Source organism: Scylla paramamosain, chromosome 39 (genome assembly GCF_035594125.1).
Source record: "Scylla paramamosain isolate STU-SP2022 chromosome 39, ASM3559412v1, whole genome shotgun sequence".
NCBI lineage: Eukaryota > Metazoa > Arthropoda > Malacostraca > Decapoda > Portunidae > Scylla > Scylla paramamosain.
This window is the reverse complement of record NC_087189.1, coordinates 13523353-13542381: the sequence shown is the minus strand read 5'-3', so window position 1 is coordinate 13542381 and position 19029 is coordinate 13523353. Positions and strand designations below refer to the sequence as shown.

At 41.2% G+C, this 19029-nt stretch overlaps 1 protein-coding gene across 1 annotated transcript in view; it reads left to right on the top strand.

Annotated features, from left to right (window-relative positions):
- The window catches only part of LOC135092242 (transient receptor potential-gamma protein-like), a 180257-nt gene that overhangs the window by 126362 nt on the left and 34866 nt on the right, over positions 1 to 19029 (top strand). The window contains 10 exon segments of the mRNA XM_063990616.1: positions 500 to 701; positions 6000 to 6170; positions 7804 to 8038; positions 10422 to 10577; positions 11439 to 11578; positions 12680 to 12697; positions 13119 to 13234; positions 14030 to 14163; positions 14942 to 15125; positions 16423 to 16627. Of these exon segments, the coding sequence (XP_063846686.1) occupies positions 500 to 701; positions 6000 to 6170; positions 7804 to 8038; positions 10422 to 10577; positions 11439 to 11578; positions 12680 to 12697; positions 13119 to 13234; positions 14030 to 14163; positions 14942 to 15125; positions 16423 to 16627 (1561 nt within the window).

Here is a 19029-nt window from a genome sequence, read left to right as displayed (position 1 = left end):
ACGATGATGATGATGATGACAAATGTAATGATAGTGATTATAATGATGACTAACAGTATTTCACTTATGTTTATGAACACTGACAAAGATGATGATGATGATGATGATTTTGATGGTGGCAAATGTAATGGTGATGACAAGAGGAATAGTAGCAATGATAACAATAATATTTCACCTAGCAGTACTCCACCTTTGATTCTGAATGTTTATTAGCAAAAGTGGTGACAGTCTTCATGTTGACGGGATTGATAATGATGATGATGATGATAAGGTTAATGATGACGATGACCATGAGAAGGCTAATGATGATAAAGATGATGACAAAATTAATAATGATGATAAAGATGATGTCAGAGTTAATTATGATAACAATAACCATAATGACAAGAATAATAACAATGACAATAACGAGGAAAATAACAAGGACAACAACAACAACAACAACAACAACAACAACAACAACAACAACACTAACAAAGGTGACGGCAACACATTCCAGGTGCGGCTGTGATGAGTGCGTCACGTCTCGGCTGGAGGACTCGCTGCGCCACTCCAGGTCACGCATCAACGCCTACCGCGCCCTGGCCTCGCCCTCCCTCATCGCCCTCTCCTCCAAGGACCCCATCCTCACTGCCTTCGAGCTGTCCTGGGAGCTGCGCCGTCTCTCCTTCATGGAACACGAGTTTAGGAGCGAGTATCAGGTGTGTGCGTGTGTGTGTGTGTGAACAAAGGGTGCAGGAAGCCATCAGGCCTACACGTGGCATTCCCTCTATGAAATATGCCTATCTATTTCTACCTGTCATCCCCATTCATAAATTTGTCTGATCTTCCTTTAAAGCTCCCTAATGACTCAGCACTAACAAGCTGATTACTGAGTCCGTTTCATTCATCCACCACTCCATTTTGAGACCCAGTTCATTCCTATCTCTTTCTCGAACCTAAATTTTTGGTCAAGCTCCAACCCGTTATTTCTTGTTCTATCCTGATTGCTGATCCTGAGTGTGTGTTTGTCTCTGTGTGTGTGTGTGTGTGTGTGTGTGTGTGTGTGTGTGTGTGTGTGTGTGTGTGTGTGTGTGTGGGTGGGTGGGTGGAAAGGAATGAAGGTGAGTAAGTTAGCAAATTATTTTTATGTAAGGACGCTAACCAACGACACCAAAACGAACGAAAAAAAAAAAAAAAGCCCACTGAGGTGCCAGTCCCAAAAAGAAAGGTCAAAAAGTATCTGGAAACCTCCTGAGAGAGTTCAAGTCATAGGAAGGAGGAAATACAGAAGCAGGCAGGGAGTTCCAGAGCTTACCAGTAGTAGATTGCGAGTCTAGAAAAGAGCGCAGGAAAGGTAGGCATGGAGTGTGTATAGTGAGAAAAACAAACATATCTGTAGTTTTAAGATAAAGTGTACAGTGGAAGTTGGCTTGATATGGTGAGGATGAGAAAAAAAGGAAAAATGAATGGTAGAATTTAAGTCGATTTAGGAAAGTGAAATAAATATGAAAAGATAATGAAGAAAAAAAGTGTATGGTGTTTGTGTGTGTGTGTGTGTGTGTGTGTGTGTGTGTGTGTGTGTGTGTGTGTGTGTGTGTGTCGTGAAGGGATATGAGAACAGGCACAGGTGTAGTAAAGGGTTATTTAGCACAGGTAAGGCAAGAGACAGCTGGTCCTTGCACACACACACACACACACACACACACACACACACACACACACACACACACACACACACACACCTGTTAGCAGATAATGAGGCAGAGGGGAGGGAAGGTGAGGTGGAGTACCGACTAAATGAGCACAGGTGGCTAATTAATATGACTGCAGGTGTAATTTGATCAGGTAACCCAATACGCCCCCGCAGGTCACAGTGCAGAGGAGAGTAGGAAACGTGCGTAGGTGTAGACAGGTAGTGAGATTACCTGAGGGATTACCTGACTGCTTAATTGACTGACGCTGCAGCAAATAAGTCTTCACCTTTATTTTTTTTTCTTGTAGTTTATCATACATTTTCTCTCATCTCTATTCTGTCCACCTCTCTAATGCAAGATTTAGTTCGTATTCTCAGTCTTTCATCACTATTTTGTCCACCTTAATGCAAGAGTTAACCAGTATTCTCAGTCTTTCATCACTATTCTGTCCACCTCTCTAATGCAAGAGTTAACCAGTATTCTCAATCTTTCATCACTATTCTGTCCACCTCTCTAATGCAAGAGTTAACCAGTATTCTCAGTCTTCCATCACTATTCTGTCCACCTTTCTAATGCAAGAGTTAACCAGTATTCTCAGTCTTTCATCACTATTCTGTCCACCTTTCTAATGCAAGAGTTAACCAGTATTCTCAGTCTTTCATCACTATTCTTTCCACCTCCCTAATGCAAGAGTTCACCAGTATTCTCAGTCTTTCATCACTATTCTGTCCACCTTAATGCAAGAGTTCACCAGTATTCTCAGTCTTTCATCACTATTCTTTCCACCTCCCTAATGCAAGAGTTCACCAGTATTCTCAATCTTTCATCACTATTCTGTCCACCTCCCTAATGCAAGTTAACCAGTTTTCTCAGTCTTTCATCACTATTCTGTCCATCTCCTTAATGCAAGAGTTCACCAGTATTCTCAGTCTTTCATCACTATTCTGTTCACCTCCCTAATGCAAGAGTTAACTAGTATTTTCAGTCTTTCATCACTATTCTTTCCACCTTTCTAATGCAAGAGTTAACCAGTATTCTCAGTTTTTCATCACTGTTCTGTCCACTTCCCTAATGCAAGAGTTAACCAGTATTTTCAGTCTTTCATCACTATTCTGTCCACCTTAATGCAAGAGTTAACCAGTATTCTCAGTCTTTCATCACTATTCTATCCCCCTCCCTAATGCAAGAGTTAACCAGTACCCTCAATCATTCATCCTTCTTATTGGTAAACTCTAGAACTCCCTGCCTGCTTCTGTATTTCTCCTTGCCTGTGACTTAAACTCCTTCAAGATGGGAATTTCAAGACACTTCTGTAATTTTGAACAATTCTTTTGGCCTAGACTTTTGGAAACTGGTTTTTTGTACCCCTTAGCCAGAGCCCCTCTTAGAAAAAAAAAAAAAAAAAAACAAAGGGTAGTAAGTGTTTTTCTGTTTTTCTTTGTGTTCTTTTATGTCCCTTTGTGCTAATCCGCCACACGCTCAAATGGCAGGAATTCCAAAGAGCAATTAAAGGCTAAACAGTCCCTGAAACTGGAGACATTTACAATTCAAATATAGGTCGTGTAAAAGCTGCGATTAATACCTGAGAGAGAGAGAGAGAGAGAGAGAGAGAGAGAGAGAGAGAGAGAGAGAGAGAGAGAGAGAGAGAGAGAGAGAGAGAGAGAACCATACTCTGAAACACTTCTGCGCCGCACCTCCACTACATTGAGAAGGCTCCACAGGTTTTTAAGGGTGTTTTTATGGTTCTGGTGACAGATTAACAAGATTTCTACAGTACCAACAGAAGGAACACTCTGTAGAACCCGGCTTATCATCTCTGTGGCCTTGGAAAATAGTCGTGGTGAGAGAGCAAAGCGTTTCTGAATACTAGGCAGAGAGAGAGAGAGAGAGAGAGAGAGAGAGAGAGAGAGAGAGAGAGAGAGAGAGAGAGAGAGAGAGAGAGAGAGAGAGAGAGAGAATCCACATATCACAGCTACGTATGTATTTTCAGAGGCACAAATAGCTGAAGTCGATCAGAAGGACGTTATAATTTATGTATCTCATTTACTTTTCTCTTACTGTGAGCTGGAGGTACTTCGACTTAATTAAACTTAGCCAGTGTCACCTGTTTGCTCAAAAATACAGGTACGGTACACTCAGGGGGCCCGAGCGATGAGGGGAAGTTGAGAAGTGAAGCTTAAGTGATACGGTGCAAAGGGAAGCGTGTTTATGATAGTGAAGTTACGTTGATAATGAAATAATGATGGAAAATAAAGAAAGTTTTTTTTTTTTTTTTTTTTTTTTTTTTTTCTCTATGAGTTGATGTTACAGGTGAAAGTTTGATTATTGGTGGAGTAATTGATGAAAGTGGAGGGGTCTGTGTGGATTGGTATGAGTGAAGCGTTGGGTGTTAGTGAAGCTGTGTTTTTTGGTGGATAGGTGTGAAATGTGTGGAGTGGATGAGGAAAGTGGAGTAGGTAAGGTGTATTGTTGGTAAAGGTGGATGATTGGGTGTGGGGAAGATGGTGGATTAGGTGGTCTGTGTGTGGATGGTAGTGGAGGTGGAAGATGGGCTGATAGAAAAAAATGAGGTGGATAAACTATGTGGAAGGGAATTATGATAGAAAGTGGAATGAAAGAATAATTTGTATGTGGAGGGCAATGAAGATGAAATTAGAGAAGAGGTGGAGTGAAAAAGGATAACTGGAATTAATATTTTGTATGTGGAAGAGAACAAAGGTGAAAAGTCAGACTTATCATATAGGCACTGTATGTGGAAATGAGTGAAAGAGAGGTGGATATTGAGTGTGGATAGTGAAAAAAAAGTACAGTTTCATAATAAAGTGTGCAGTGGAAGATGGATGGATACAGTGAAGATGAACAAGTGGATGGTGGAAGTGAATTGGGTGTAGAAAAGTGGAATGAAAGTGAAAAGAAGACAAAGAAGAAGAAAAGGAAGAAAAATGTATGGGAGACATGAAGTGGAGATAATGAAGTGGAAGAAGAGAGAGAGAGAGAGAGAGAGAGAGAGAGAGAGAGAGAGAGAGAGAGAGAGAGAGAGAGAGAGAGAGAATATAGAGTGGAAAATTAAATGAAATGGAGGAAGGAAAAAGAAGAAAAAAAGAAAAAGAAAAGAAAGGTATAGTTGAAACTGCTATAAACGTAATGAAACAAAAAGAAGAAGAAGAAGAAAACATATGATAGAAACTAAATAAACGAAATGAAAAAAGAGAGAAGAAAAGAACGAAGAATAAGAAGAAAAAACAAGACATTATAGAAACTAAAACATAATGAAAAAAAAAAAAAGAAAGAAAAAGACGAACATGAAGCAGAACAAAACTACATTATGAAAACTGAATGAACCAATCGAAGCAGCAGAAAAGTGTGATGTGAAATTTGAGTAAGGGTTGTGTAGAGGAGCAAGGGGGAGCGAGGTGTAAGAGGGGAGGTAGCAGTGAGGGAATGCTTAGGTGTTCCTTACGAGAGGTCTGGCTGTGTTGCGTTAGGGAGACAAATAGGGCTGTTTCCTTAGTGGTAAGAGACATCACTGCCCTCCTTCCCTCTCCTTCTCTCTCTCTTTCCCTCCTTCCTTCCTCTATTTTCTGCCATACCGCCACCAAATCTCTCCTTCTCGTCATCTCTCTTCCTCTCTCCTTTCTTCTGTTTTTCACACCACCCACAAACTCTTCTTCTCCTCCTGTCATCTCTCTCATTCCCTTTCTTCCTCTCTCTGTTCTTCTCCTCCATACCGCCCACCAGATCTTCTCTCCTCCTCTTCCTCCTCCTCCTCTTCCTACCGCCATTTCTCTTCTTTCTCTCTTCCTTCTCGCTCCTTCTCTCCCTCTCTCTCCCTCCCTCTCTTCCCCATACCACCCAGCAAATCTCTCCTCCTCCTCCTCCTCCCCCTCCTCCTCCTCCTCCTCCTCCTCCTCCTCCTCCTCCTCCTCCTCCTCCTCCTCCTCCTCATCCTCCTCCTGCCATTTCTCACCCTTCTCTCTCCTTCCCTCCCCTCCATCCCTCCACCGCCATCTCTCCTCTCAAACCCTCCATTTCCTCAACTCCTTCCTCTCTCCTTCCTCACCATCGCTAATCCCCCATCATCTGTTCCATCCCTTTTCTTACCTCCTTCATCTTGTCCTTCACTATCTTCTTTCACCACTTCCTTCACTATTTTCTATCACTTTATTCACTATCATTCACTTTTTTATCTCCTTCACTTCTTTCACCACTTCCATTATCGTCTCTTTCATTATCTTCACCATTACTTCCACTATTTTATCACCTTCATCTCCTCCTCCACCATTCTGGCACCTCCTTCACCACCACCTTCACCACCTTCTGCAGGAGTTACGGAAGCAGTGCCAGGACTTCGCCACAGCCCTGCTAGACCACACCAGGTCCTCGTACGAGTTGGAGGTCCTTCTTAACCACGATCCCTCAGGCCCCCCACACGAGCACGGGGAAAGGATGCACCTGAACAGACTTAAAATGGCAATTAAACTCAAGCAAAAGAAGGTACGTGTTTATTTATGTTACCTGTAGGTGTGTTGTCTAGATACGTACCTTTGCATGCATATAAAGGTGGGTTCTTTATACCGTCTCATAAGCTTGTGTTCCTGTTCATCTTGGTTGATGTTAAATTCTTTGTTTTTTGTTGCCTGTTGTGTTTAGGTTAGGTATCTATGTTTTCAAGGACGCTAATTTTGTTTGTGCTTTTCTTGGCTTTTTTATTTATTTTTATTTTGTTTTTGTTGTGTTAGGTATGCAGTGTTTTTTTTTTTTTTTGGTAGTAGTAGTAGTGGTAGATGTAAAAAGTAGTAGTAGTAGTAGTAGTGGTAGTAGTAGTAGTAGCGATGGTGATAGTGTGTGTGTGTTTTGCTTATCATCCTTTCCTTCCTTCCTTCCTTTCTTCTTTCTCTTTTCTTTCCTTCGTGTTCATTTTGTTTTCCATTTCTTTCTTGCACTGACGAAAAAAAAAAGTGTCCGGCCCAAAAATAAATAAAAGTTGGGGATGAAAAATTAAAAGAAAAAATGAATAAAAAAGGGAGAGAAAAAAGTGTTTCATTAATACTGAACCATAAACTTCACTTGATTTCCTGGCCACTTCTCTCTCTCTCTCTCTCTCTCTCTCTCTCTCTCTCTCTCTCTCTCTCTCTCTCTCTCTCTCTCTCTCTCTCTCTCTCTCTCTCTCTCTCTCTCTCTCTCTCTCTCTCTCTCTTGTAACGCTCTTCAAAGTCCCACATACCATCTCTCCCTCTCCTTCTCCCTCTCCCTCTCCCTCTCCCTCCCATTCTCTCACCTTCATCTGTTCTCCTCACACACCATTCCTTACTTGTTTGTCCCTCTGCACCCTCCACTCTCTGGCTCGTGTTCAGAAACGCTTTGCTCTCTCACCACGACTATTTTCAAAGGCCACAGAGATGATTAACTGGGTTCTCAATAGTGTTTCTCCTGTCAGTAATGTGTAAATCTTGTTAATCTGTCACTAGAATCACAAAAACACACTTGAAAATTCTTGTAACTTCAGTTAAAGTCTTTTGAAAGTAGTGGAGGTGCGGGCGGAAGTGTTTCAGAGTAATGGTACGCGGAATTAAAAGCTGTTTCTCTTATCAATTCTCTCTCCTCTAACTGACTCTCTCTTCAGCCTCTGTCTCTCATCGCCGCAGTGTTGCATCTCTCGCTGTCTTCTACCGGTGCTCTTCTGATCTTGTTAACTGCATGCTTTCTCTCACCCCTATTCTGTCCATCTCTCTAATGCAAGAGTTAACCAGAATTCTCAGTCATTCACCCCTTTTTCTGGTAAACTCTGGAACTCCCTGCCTGCTTCTGTATTTCCTCTTTCCTGTGACTTGAACTCTTTCAAGGGGAAGGATTCGTGTGATGCTGTCGTCCTTTCTTTTGGGACTGGTACCTCAATGGGCCCTTTTTTTATATTCTCTCTCTCTCTCTCTCTCTCTCTCTCTCTCTCTCTCTCTCTCTCTCTCTCTCTCTCTCTCTCTCTCTCTCTCTCTCTCTCTCTCTCTCTCTCTCTCTCTCTCTCTCTCTCTCTCTCGTCACTCTTGGCCACTCCCCTTCTTATATTATAAAAGAAAAGAAGGATGATCTGTTCTGTCTCACTCCCCTTGTCACACTCCTTTCTCCCTCTCAGTTCGTGGCCCATCCCAACGTGCAGCAGCTCCTGGCCTCCATCTGGTACGAAGGCCTCCCAGGGTTCAGAAGAAAGAACATGGCATTGCAAGCGCTGGAGATCGTCAAAATTGGCTTGCTGTTTCCTTTCTTCTCCATCATCTACATCCTAGCGCCCCACACCTCGCTGGGGCAGACCATGAGAAAGCCCTTCATTAAGTTTATCTGCCACTCTGCCTCCTACCTCACCTTCCTGTGTGAGTATACGCTGAAGGAGGCTGAGATAATGAAGGAGGGAATGAGAGAAGTAGTGACGAAGGAGGAGATGGTGAAGAGGGTAAGAGAAGGGTGTTGCTAATGGATAGATGGATGGAATTGGTTGATTAAGTGAGTGAATGATGTTTTTTAAAGTTAGTAATGAGGTCATGTGACTGAAAATTGATTGATTGATAGATAGAAATGTAAACAGATAGACAGATAAATAGATAGACAGATAGATAAGTAAATAGATAGACAGATAAACAGGTAGATAAATAAACAGATAAATAGATAGACAGATAGATACATTGCTAGATAGATAAAAAGAAACAAAGACAGACAGACAGACAGACGAAACTCTACTAACCACATCTGTTAATACACACATGCTACCTGTATACATAAGTGACATACATACACACATACATACATACATACATACATACATGCATCTTTATCAGTATACAAACTAATATGCATAATCAGCATGCATGTTTTTCTTTTATTTTTTTTAATGAAGACGAGGCTTGACCAGATTATTTATACAGTAGATAGTAAATAGATAGACAGGTGTGCAGACAATTAGATGAACAGGTGAATAAGTACTTAGAAAGGTAAACAAAGAGATAAACAAGTAGACAGGCAGGTAAGTAGGTATCTGAATTAGTCAGCAGGTAGGTAAGTAGGGTACATAGACTGATAGTGAAGTAGATACGTGGAAATAAAAACACAAGCAGGAAAATAAATAAAGAAAAAAACTCATCGAGAAGAAAATAAACAAAATAAAGATTAAAAAAACGTTGATTCCACAAATAATAAAAATGTAAAAGAAAAAAAATCAGTTATTTAATTATATCGAGAGAGAGAGAGAGAGAGAGAGAGAGAGAGAGAGAGAGAGAGAGAGAGAGAGAGAGAGAGAGAGAGAGAGAAAGTACTTATCTCCTCCACTTACTAAAGCTGGAGAGGAGGCAGGCGGAGGAAGGCAGGAGGATGAGCGAAGAAGGGAAATGGCGTATCCACATTTTATCCACATTTTTAAAGAGAGTGGAAGGAGGAGGAGGAAGAGGAGGATAATTTTTCATAAGAGGCAGAATAGCAAAGAGGGAGAAAAAAAAGTTCATTTGACCTTATTCATGAGGGAAGAAGGTAAAGAGAAGGACGAGAGGAGGAGGGTGGGTATGCCTCCTCCTCCTCCTCCTCCTCCTCCTCCTCCTCCTCCTCCTCTTCTCTGGTACTTAAAGGGGTAAAATGAAGGAGGAAAGGGAAAAAATTACTTCCCTCTCTATGAAAACACTGATGTATGAATGAAAGGATGAGAGAGAGAGAGAGAGAGAGAGAGAGAGAGAGAGAGAGAGAGAGAGAGAGAGATAAGGACGGAAGGAGGTAAGTACGTACTCTCACTCTCTCTCTCTCTCTCTCTCTCTCTCTCTCTCTCTCTCTCTCTCTCTCTCTCTCTCTCTCTCTCTCTCTCTCTCTCTCTCTCTCAGATTCGATAAAATAGGAAAATTCATTTGTTTTCACACACACACACACACACACACACACACACACACACACACACACACACACACACACACACACACACACACACACACACACGAAGATAAATCCACTATCATCTACACATTCTTCCACATTCTAATCCACATTGTCATCCACACACATCAAATCACCATTTTCCTCTTCCACTTGCATTATTTTCATCCACACTCGCCTTTCGGTTCATATCATCCACTCATCCACACTCTATCAAGTCATTTTCTTCTCTCCATCAATCTCATCCACCTCTGATCCACCAGCCTTGTTCATCTCGCTGTCATTGTCAATTTCCACTAAGCCATTCTTGCCTTACTGTTCATCTCGTCCATCTGTCCATCATCCACACTCCACCATCCACTAGTCTTGTTGATCTTCCAGTCATTTTCATCCCACTGTCATCTTCCACCAGGACATTTTCATCTGATGTCAGTCGTATCCACTTAAGTTCATCCACTCATCCACTAGAGTTTTTAATTTTGGTGTTAGTCTCATTCACTTATCCTCATCCACTATCCAATTCGTTCAGATCTTTCTTTCCTTCCATCAGTAATTAATTTATCTCATCCACTTACTTTCATCCACTTTCCAACTCCTTTAGTCACATTCATCCACTTTTCCACCTATCCATTCATCCACAAGTCTTGCTAATCTTGTTGTTTGTCCTATCCACTCGTTCATTTTCCAGTCGTCCTTCATTCAGTCATTCATTCTCTCATCCACTTATCCACTTATCCACTTATCCACCAGGCGTTCAGGCATCAATTTCATCCACTAATTTTAAATCCCTTTCCAACTTATTCAGCCTTATTCCACTTACCATCCACTCATCCACTTCTCCACCAGGCTTGCTAATCTTGGCGTCCCAGCGGATTGAGACCGTTATAGTGGATTGGTTCGGCGCCACGCCCACGCTCAAGAAATGGGTGGCGACGGACGTGACCACCAGAAGAGGCGCTCCACCCAGCCTAGTGGAGTGGCTCATACTGGCTTGGGTGTTCGGTGAGTGGACGTCCCTGTGGAGTGCGTGGATTGGGTGGTTAGGTGGAATTTTTGTGTTAGTGGACTTGTAAGCGGTGTGATTGTGGATGTGAAAGTGGAATTAGAAAATGATTGATGTCTCATGAGTTAAGTGGAGTGTTGTGGATTAAAAAGTGGATTAGGTGGTTAGGTGGAGTTTTTGTGTTGGTGCTTCTGTTGGTGGAGTTGTAGGTGAAGTGATTGTGAATTAGAAAGTGGAGTTTGAAAATTGTGTGGATTAAGTGGAATTTTTGTAGTGATGTCTCTGTAAGTGGAGCTGTTAAGTGGAGTGTTATAGATTGAAGAGTAGTTAGGACATTGTTTCTGTAAGTGGAGTTCTCTGGGAGTGTTGTGAGGGGGTGGAATATATTTACAAGTGGAATTATAAATGAAATACAATGAAACTAGAAGAAAGTGGAACGATAAACTGGATGTGAGTGGAGTACATTTGGAGTTATAGGTGGATGAAGTGAACTGACTGAGAATCTGGGAAGGTAAGTTTGATAGAGAAAGAGAAGTGGAGTGACAGAGTGGATTAAATTGTATGTGGAAGAAGTGGAGGAATGAACCACTTTGAAATCTCGACAAGGGCATTAATCAACAATCTTCCTCTTCCTCTTCTTATCCCTTTACCTTCCTCTTCATTTCCTTCGATATCACCTTTCCTTCCACCCGTTTTCTACATCCCTAACACTCTTATCTCGCTGTTCTTCCCCGTCCTCTCTTTCCTATCTCTCCTCCTCCTTTGCGAGACATTCCCATCAATATACCGTTCAAAATCATGTGTTCCCTACCCATCACTGCTCCCTACCCATCACTTACCCCTTCCCCATTCATTTCCAGGGTTGATATGGTCAGAGATCAAACAATTATGGGATGTTGGTTTGCGGGAGTACGTAGCAGATATGTGGAATGTTATAGATTTCATCACGAACGCCCTCTACGTGGCCACGATAGCGCTACGCATTGTGGCTTACTACCAGGTGAGTCTTGGGTTCCAGTAGTAGTAGTAGTTGTAGTAGTAGTAGTAGTGGTGGTGGTGGTGGTAGTAGTAGTGGTGGTAATGAAAGGAGTGTGTGTTTTGGGGTTTATTGAGTAGGAGTGTTCTTGGGGGTTTTGGAGGTCTTAGGGTGTGTTCTAGAGTGTTCCGTGTGTGTGTGTGTGTGTGTGTGTGTGTGTGACGTTTTGCAGTGTATAGGAGAGAGAGAGAGAGAGAGAGAGAGAGAGAGAGAGAGAGAGAGAAACTTTTTTTTTTTGTGTGTGTGTGTGTGTATATAAGTGTTTGTGTTTTGGAATATTTACCAGAGCTGAAGAATTTTTTGTGTAGTTTTGTGTGTGCTTTGTGGTGTTTGGGAGAATAGAAGGTGTGGATGTGTGTGTGTGTGTGTGTGTGTGTGTGTGTGTGTGTGTGTCCCGATGTTTGTGAGTGTGTGTGTGTGTTTTTGAGATATTTGCGAGGACAGAAGAAGCTTTGGGTATGTTTTGCGATGGCTTTTAGTGCTTCGTTTGTGTTCTGGTGTGTTTGAAAGGATGGAACAAGACGTGGGTGTGTATTAAAGTGTTTATTTATTTATTTTATTTTCCCCTGTATTTTGTGTGTTTTGTGTTAGGGAGGGTGTAAAGAGGTCTTGGTGTGTTTTGGGGTGTCTGGGAGAAGAAGTATGTTTTTTTTTTTGTGTGTGTTTTTTTTTCTGCATTTTGCTTGTGTTTATGTGCATTTAGTGTGTGTGTGTGTGTGTTTGGAAGGATAGAAGAAGCTTTTTGTCATATTTTTGGCTTTTTTTTGTGTGTGTGTGTGTTTTGCTGTATTTTGCGTTTGTTTATGTGCATTTAGCCTGTGTTTGTGTGTGTGTGTCTGGGAGGGTAGAACATGTGCGTTTTGGCAGACAGATGAAGTGAAAGAGGAACAGGAGGAGAAGGAGGAGGAGGAAGATATATAAACAGGGATGCTTAGAAGGAACAAATCAGGACAGCAAAGAATCGATGAGTAACGAGATAACGAGAGTAACTACCTGTACTGTTGCTGTTAGGAGCCTTACCTGTGAACACCTGACTTATCTTCTCTCCTTATGTTGGCCTGAAAGGTGCTTCCCCCCAGCAAGGTAATTCCTGAAGAAGGGGCCAGTTAATACTTTGTAGATGTAGTGGTTGTAGTAGTAGTTATTGTTGTTGTTGTTGTTGTTGTTGGTGTTGTTGCTGTGTTGATGGTAGTGGTGGTAGTGTTGATGTGGATGATTAGTCGATAGTTTTAGTGCTGGTGGTGCTAGTAGTAGTAGTAGTAGTAGTAGTAACAGTACACCACCATGAATTGATTGAACGAAGAAAAAAAAGATAATATTTAGTATTTAAGAAACGAAAACACTACTACTATTACTACTACTACTATTACTACTACTACTACTATTACTACTACCACCACCACCACCACCACCACCACCACCACCACAACTACTACCCAGGACAACACAAACACACTCAACCAAACCTTATTTCCCACGGCCCTCAAACTTGTCTTCCCTTCAGGTACAGAGAGAGATCCGGCAGAACCTTGGCACGCAGGACCTTCCCCGTCAGAAGTGGGACACGTGGGATCCTATGCTAATCGCCGAAGGACTTTTCGCCGCTGCTAACATCTTCAGGTGGGAGAATAGGAAGGATAAATGAAGGATATAGGACAAGGGGAGGATAAAGAGGAATTAGAGAAAGATATAGAATAGGGGAGAGGATAGGGAGAAGGATAAAAGAGAAATTAGAGAAGGATTTAGGATTGGGGAGAATAGGAAGGATATGTAGGGTAGGGAGGAGGACAGGAAGGATAAGGAAAGCATATTGGATAGGGAGAAGAATTTAGTGGAACCAGGGAAGGATTTAAGCCAGTGGTTCTCAAACTAGCGATAAATTATAATGCCCTTGAAGGTAATATAACATTTTTTTAGGGGTAATTGAAGGGAGAGAGTGAAAAAAAAAGTTAAGAATCCTGGAAATCAAGAAAACATTGCTGTACCTGGTATTAGGATTGAGGTTAGGTTAGCGTTAGTAAGGTTAAGTTGGGTTAGGTTAGGTTAGGTTAGGTTGGGTTATGTTAGGTTAGGTTAGGTTATGTCAGGTTAGGTTAGGTTGGGTTAGCTCAGGTTGTCAGGTTAGGTTAAGTTAGGTTAGGTTATTTTAGCTTAGGTTAAGTTAGGTTACGTTAGGTTAGGTTAAATCATGTTAGGTTAGTTTAGCTTTGGTAAGGTTAAGTTAGGTTATGTTAGCTTAGGTTAGGTTACCTTAGGTTAAGTCAGGTTAGGTTAGATTGGTTTAGGTTACGTTCGGTTAGTTAACTTAGCCTTACTGTAAAACTAAAGTAAACTAATTATTACAAGTCTCAAATCTAACCCTTTGTGTCCCAAGCACCGCAGTCAGCCCCGCCTCACCCGCGCCTCTCCTTGCAGTTCCCTGAAGCTGGTGTACATCTTTAGCGTGAACCCTTATCTCGGGCCCCTGCAGGTATCTCTCTCTAGAATGGTAGTTGATATTCTCAAGTTCATCTTCCTGTACCTGCTAACTCTCTTCGCCTTCTCCTGCGGTAAGCACTGGCTGGTTATGTTAATGGTGTGCAATGGGTACATGATGGGTCAGGTTAGGTGGTGTGGGGTGGGTTAGTAATGGGGAGAGGGATGGGGAAGTGGTTTATCATAGGGATGTGTGAGTGGGTAAGGTTAGGTTTGGATACGAGGTGATGGGTGGGGTAGTACTGCTGTGGGTAATGGGTGAGGATGGGTTAATTGTGTTGTGGGTAATGGGTGGATGGGTGAGTTAGTTGTGCTGTAGGTAAGGGTTGGTGTGGGTTGATACTGGAATGGGTAAAGAATGGGGAGGTTGGATGAGTTTGTTGTGATTGTGGTTGTGTTTCATGTGTTCAGGTGTTGTTGTGATATGTATTGTTCGTTTATCTATCTCTTCCTGTCTGTCTCTCCCTCTCTCTCTCTCTGTCTCTTTTTATTTTTTCTTCTTTTTTTTTCGTTTCCCCTTCCTCTCCTCTCCCTATCTCTCCCTCCCTCGCCTTGACCCATCTCACAAAAGACAAACAATATCTCAATGTCACCGCCACAAACTTTAACAACATAAAAAAAAACAAATAAATAAATAAATAAAATACCATTTATCTAACACTCATACCTCCCTCCCTCCCTCCCTCCCTCCCTCCCTCCCTCCCTCCCTCCCTCCCTCCCTCCCTCCCTTTCCACCCACAATTTCATCACCACAAACTTTAAAAACACACACAAAAAAAAAAAATAATCAAATAACGTTTTATCTAACACTCGAATCTTCACCACCACCACCACCACCACCGCCACCGTCAGGCATGAATCAGCTGTTATGGTTTTATGCTGACCTGGAGAAGCAGACGTGTATTGAGGAGAAAGAGAAACTGCTGATGAACATGACAAGGTGTAGTGACGAGAAGGGTGTTATGATCGACCCGGATGACGTGATGAACATGAGCCCAGACGTGGATTCCTGTATTGTTTGGAGGAGGTTTTCGAAGTGAGTCGTGTCTGTTTGTTGTTGTAGTGGTAGTGGTAGTAGTAGTAGTAGTAGTGGTGGTAGTAGTAGTGGTATTCCTTGTAGGGTTTCGAAGTGTCGTATATATGTGTGTGTGTGTGTGTGTTAGTATTCTCACACAAACGTCTCTCTCTCTCTCTCTCTCTCTCTCTCTCTCTCTCTCTCTCTCTCTCTCTCTCTCTCTCTCTCTCTCTCTCTCTCTCTCTCTCTCTCTCTTTACAGCTTCTTCATTTTTTTTCTCTCCTCGTTTTTTTTTTTTTTAGCTTCATTCATCACTATCCCTCATCATTTAGTGTGCTTCCTATTCTTCATTCACCATTCCTACATTGTATTCGCATCATATTCCTCACCTTCTTCATTTTCCTTCACTTTTTTTTTTGTTAATATTTTCACTCCTCATTCATCACTATCCTTTAATTACTTACTTTGTTTCTCACTCTGCTTTCACCATTCCTGTGTTGTATCATCATCGTCTGTCTCACTTTCTTTATTTTCTTTCTTTTTTTTCATTGTGTTCGTATTTTAAGCCCCCTTTCATCACAGTTCTTCATTATTTAGTATGTCTCACCCTTCATTCACTATTCTGCGTTGTATCATCTGTATTATCACCTCTTACTTTCATTTCATTCTCAGTGTTCACATTTTAAAGCAAACCCCCTGTATTTCATTTTTCTTTTCTTTCTTTTCTTTCTTTTCTTTGAGACTTCACTTTTTTATTTTCTCACAGCGTTAGTATTTTCACCTTCATTCACCATTCTACATTGCATTACCAACACATCTTTCACCTTCATTTATTTCTCATTTAGCATTTTTCACCCAAACTGACGTATTTTTTTTATTTATTTTTTTTTTCTACAGCCTGTTCAAAACTCAGCTTAATTTATCTCCCAGTGTCAGTATTATACCCCTCATTGATCACCCTCTATATGACTATCCTTCATTTTTACGTCATTTCTTTTCACAGAGTTCGTATTGTCACCAAAATTCAAAACTCCCTTGCTTTTTTTGCCCCTTTGTACAGTCTGTTCAAAAATCACCTTAATTTCCTCTCATAATCAGTATTTCACCCCTCACTCCAAATGACTATCCTTTATTTCACTTCATTTCGTTCGTATTCTCACCCCACCTTTGCTTTCCCGCCCCTCACAGTCTTCATAACTTAATTTCCTCTCATAATCAGTATTTCACCCGTCACTGATCACCCATCAAATGCCTATCCTTTATTTCACTTCATTTCGTTCGTATTCTCACCCCACCTTTGCTTTCCCGCCCCTCACAGTCTGTTCGAAACGACACAGACCCTCTTCTGGGCGGCATTCGGGCTGATCGACCTCACCAACTTCGAACTGACGGGGATCAAGCCTTTCACTCGCTTCTGGGGGATGTTAATGTTCGGCACCTACTCTGTCATCAACGTCATTGTACTCCTTAACCTTTTGATTGCAATGATGAATCACTCTTACCAACTGGTTTCCGTAAGTTCTGTAAGTGTTAGTGGATTACAGTAAGTGGTGCTCAATTTTTGTCCTTCCTACCTTCATTCCTTCCTGTATTCCTTTGTCCTCTTTTCCTTTTGATCCCTGTCCTTGCTTTCACTCGCTTTTCTCCTTCTTTTTTTCTTCCTGGTGTCTCCGTTTTCCTTGTCCTTTTCCCCTCCTCCCGTGTCCCTTTCCTGTTTTCTTTTCTTATTCTTTCACTGTTATTCTCTCTCTCTCTCTCTCTCTCTCTCTCTCTCTCTCTCTCTCTCTCTCTCTCTCTCTCTCTCTCTCTCTCTCTCTCTCTCTCTCTCTCTCTCTCATTTTCTCTAATTTCTTTCCACATTTTTTCTTTCTTCCCATTCTTCTTTCTCTTCTTTCTTCTCTTATCCTTCGTTTCCTTTACTTCTTAATTTCTTTTTTTTCTTTTCTGTATTTTCTTTAGCCTGTGTTTCTCATCTCCAGCTCTCTCTCTCTCTCTCTCTCTCTCTCTCTCTCTCTCTCTCTCTCTCTCTCTCTCTCTCTCTCTCCTCCTCCTCCTCCTCCTCCTCCTCCTCCTCCTCCTCCTCCTCCTCCTCCTCCTCCTCCTCCTCCTGCCCCATCACCTACTGCTCCTGCTGCTGCTGCTACTACTACTACTACTACAGCTGACACTTAAGAGGACCAGCGCTGCACGGGGCGGCGACGACCTTAAGAGTGAGAAGGAAAAATAAGAACAAACTCTTTCTTCTCACCTTCCAGAGCAGGCGTCTTCCTCCTCCGTTTTCTATGTATGTGCCTGACGTTGATTTTGTAAGGGTAACTGTACTACTCTTGTTAATTTGTTATGCTATACTTTTCTTTTTTTTTTCAACAGTATTAAGGGTTTCCGTGTGTTTCTGTCTCTCTGTGTCTTTACCTCTGTCTTTTTATGGGTAAGAAATGTTGTTAGTTTGGTTTAAATGATTTATTTTGGTCGAGTCTAATTACTTTTTCGGGTTTTGTTTTCTGCCTGTGTCTTTATTAAGGTTCTATTGGGCATCACTTACTACAGGTGTTGTGTTCTTCTCTCTGTCCACCACCCCAGTTATCATCTCGAAATTCATCTAAAAGTTTTATTTAGATTTATCGAAGTCCCTCCTCCTGGCTATTCACGTTCCGTTCTTTGTGATCAGTCCCGTTTTCTTTCGCTTTCTCCCTTGCTCTTTTGTTTACATCTCAGAGTTGAAGGTATTTTTTTTTTCTTTTTTTTTTAACTATCTCCCTTTGTCCTTGTGTGTGTGTGTGTGTGTGTGTGTGTGTGTGTGTGTGTGTGTGTGTGTGTGTGTGTGTGTGTGTGTGTGAACTTAAGCACGTGTTTCCCATACATGATACACTTAAGTAATAATAACATGTAATGCGAGATAGATATATTAGAAATTGAAGGTGGTAATGAAAGTAATCGATGATGAAAGAAGGTATTAAATTGAATGTTGAGTGTATGTTTGTGCTCGTATACTAACTGCTTAGCTAATACAATTTGTGTGTGTGTGTGTGTGTGTGTGTGTGTACTGACAAGAGGGTGTGTTCTCTGTAAGTTGGCAGTTGAGTGGGAATTAACCTAAGAATTTAAGGACCGGAGCTCGAAACTATAAAAGATTTATTTTTTTCCTTCATATATATTTAATTTATTTTTTATTGGTTTATTTTATTTATTTATTTATTTATTTATTTTATTTATTTATTTATTTATATTTTTTTTTTACACGTTCGAATTATGTCCAGTTTTCTTTCGAGCACTGCGTTCCGTTTTCTGTGAGACGTTGCAGTTACTTTTGTTGTTGTTATTATTATTATTATTATTATTATTATTATTATTATTATTATTATTATTATTATTATTATACTCTACATTTAATTTCGCGTTGAATATTCTCTTTTTTACATTTTACCACCATCTATAAATCAAATGCATTTTTTTTATATAAATTTCGAATCACCGCTCGTTTTTAGTGTTTGCTGGTTACATAATTACTTTTCTACTCATTTTTTTTTTCACTTTATTTTATTGTTTGTTACTTTTTATTGTCTGCGTTGTCTTAGCCACTCTACAGTGTTCATTCTGGGTCATAACGTGAGCAAACTTTTCTCTTTCCACTCATAAGCTTAGGTTTTATACTACCACTCTCTCTCTCTCTCTCTCTCTCTCTCTCTCTCTCTCTCTCTCTCTCTCTCTCTCTCTCTCTCTCTCTCTCTCTCTCTCTCTCTCTCTCTCTCTTGAATCATCTTGGGGCCCCAGCTGTGATGCAGATAAGGTGTTAGATGATAGGGTCGTGTGTGTGTGTGTGTGTGTGTGTGTGTGTGTGTGTGTGTGTGTGTGTGTGTGTGTGTGTGATGATAATAATACACAGCTTATTATTGAGACAGCTGTTACAGTGGAAATATACTTAAGA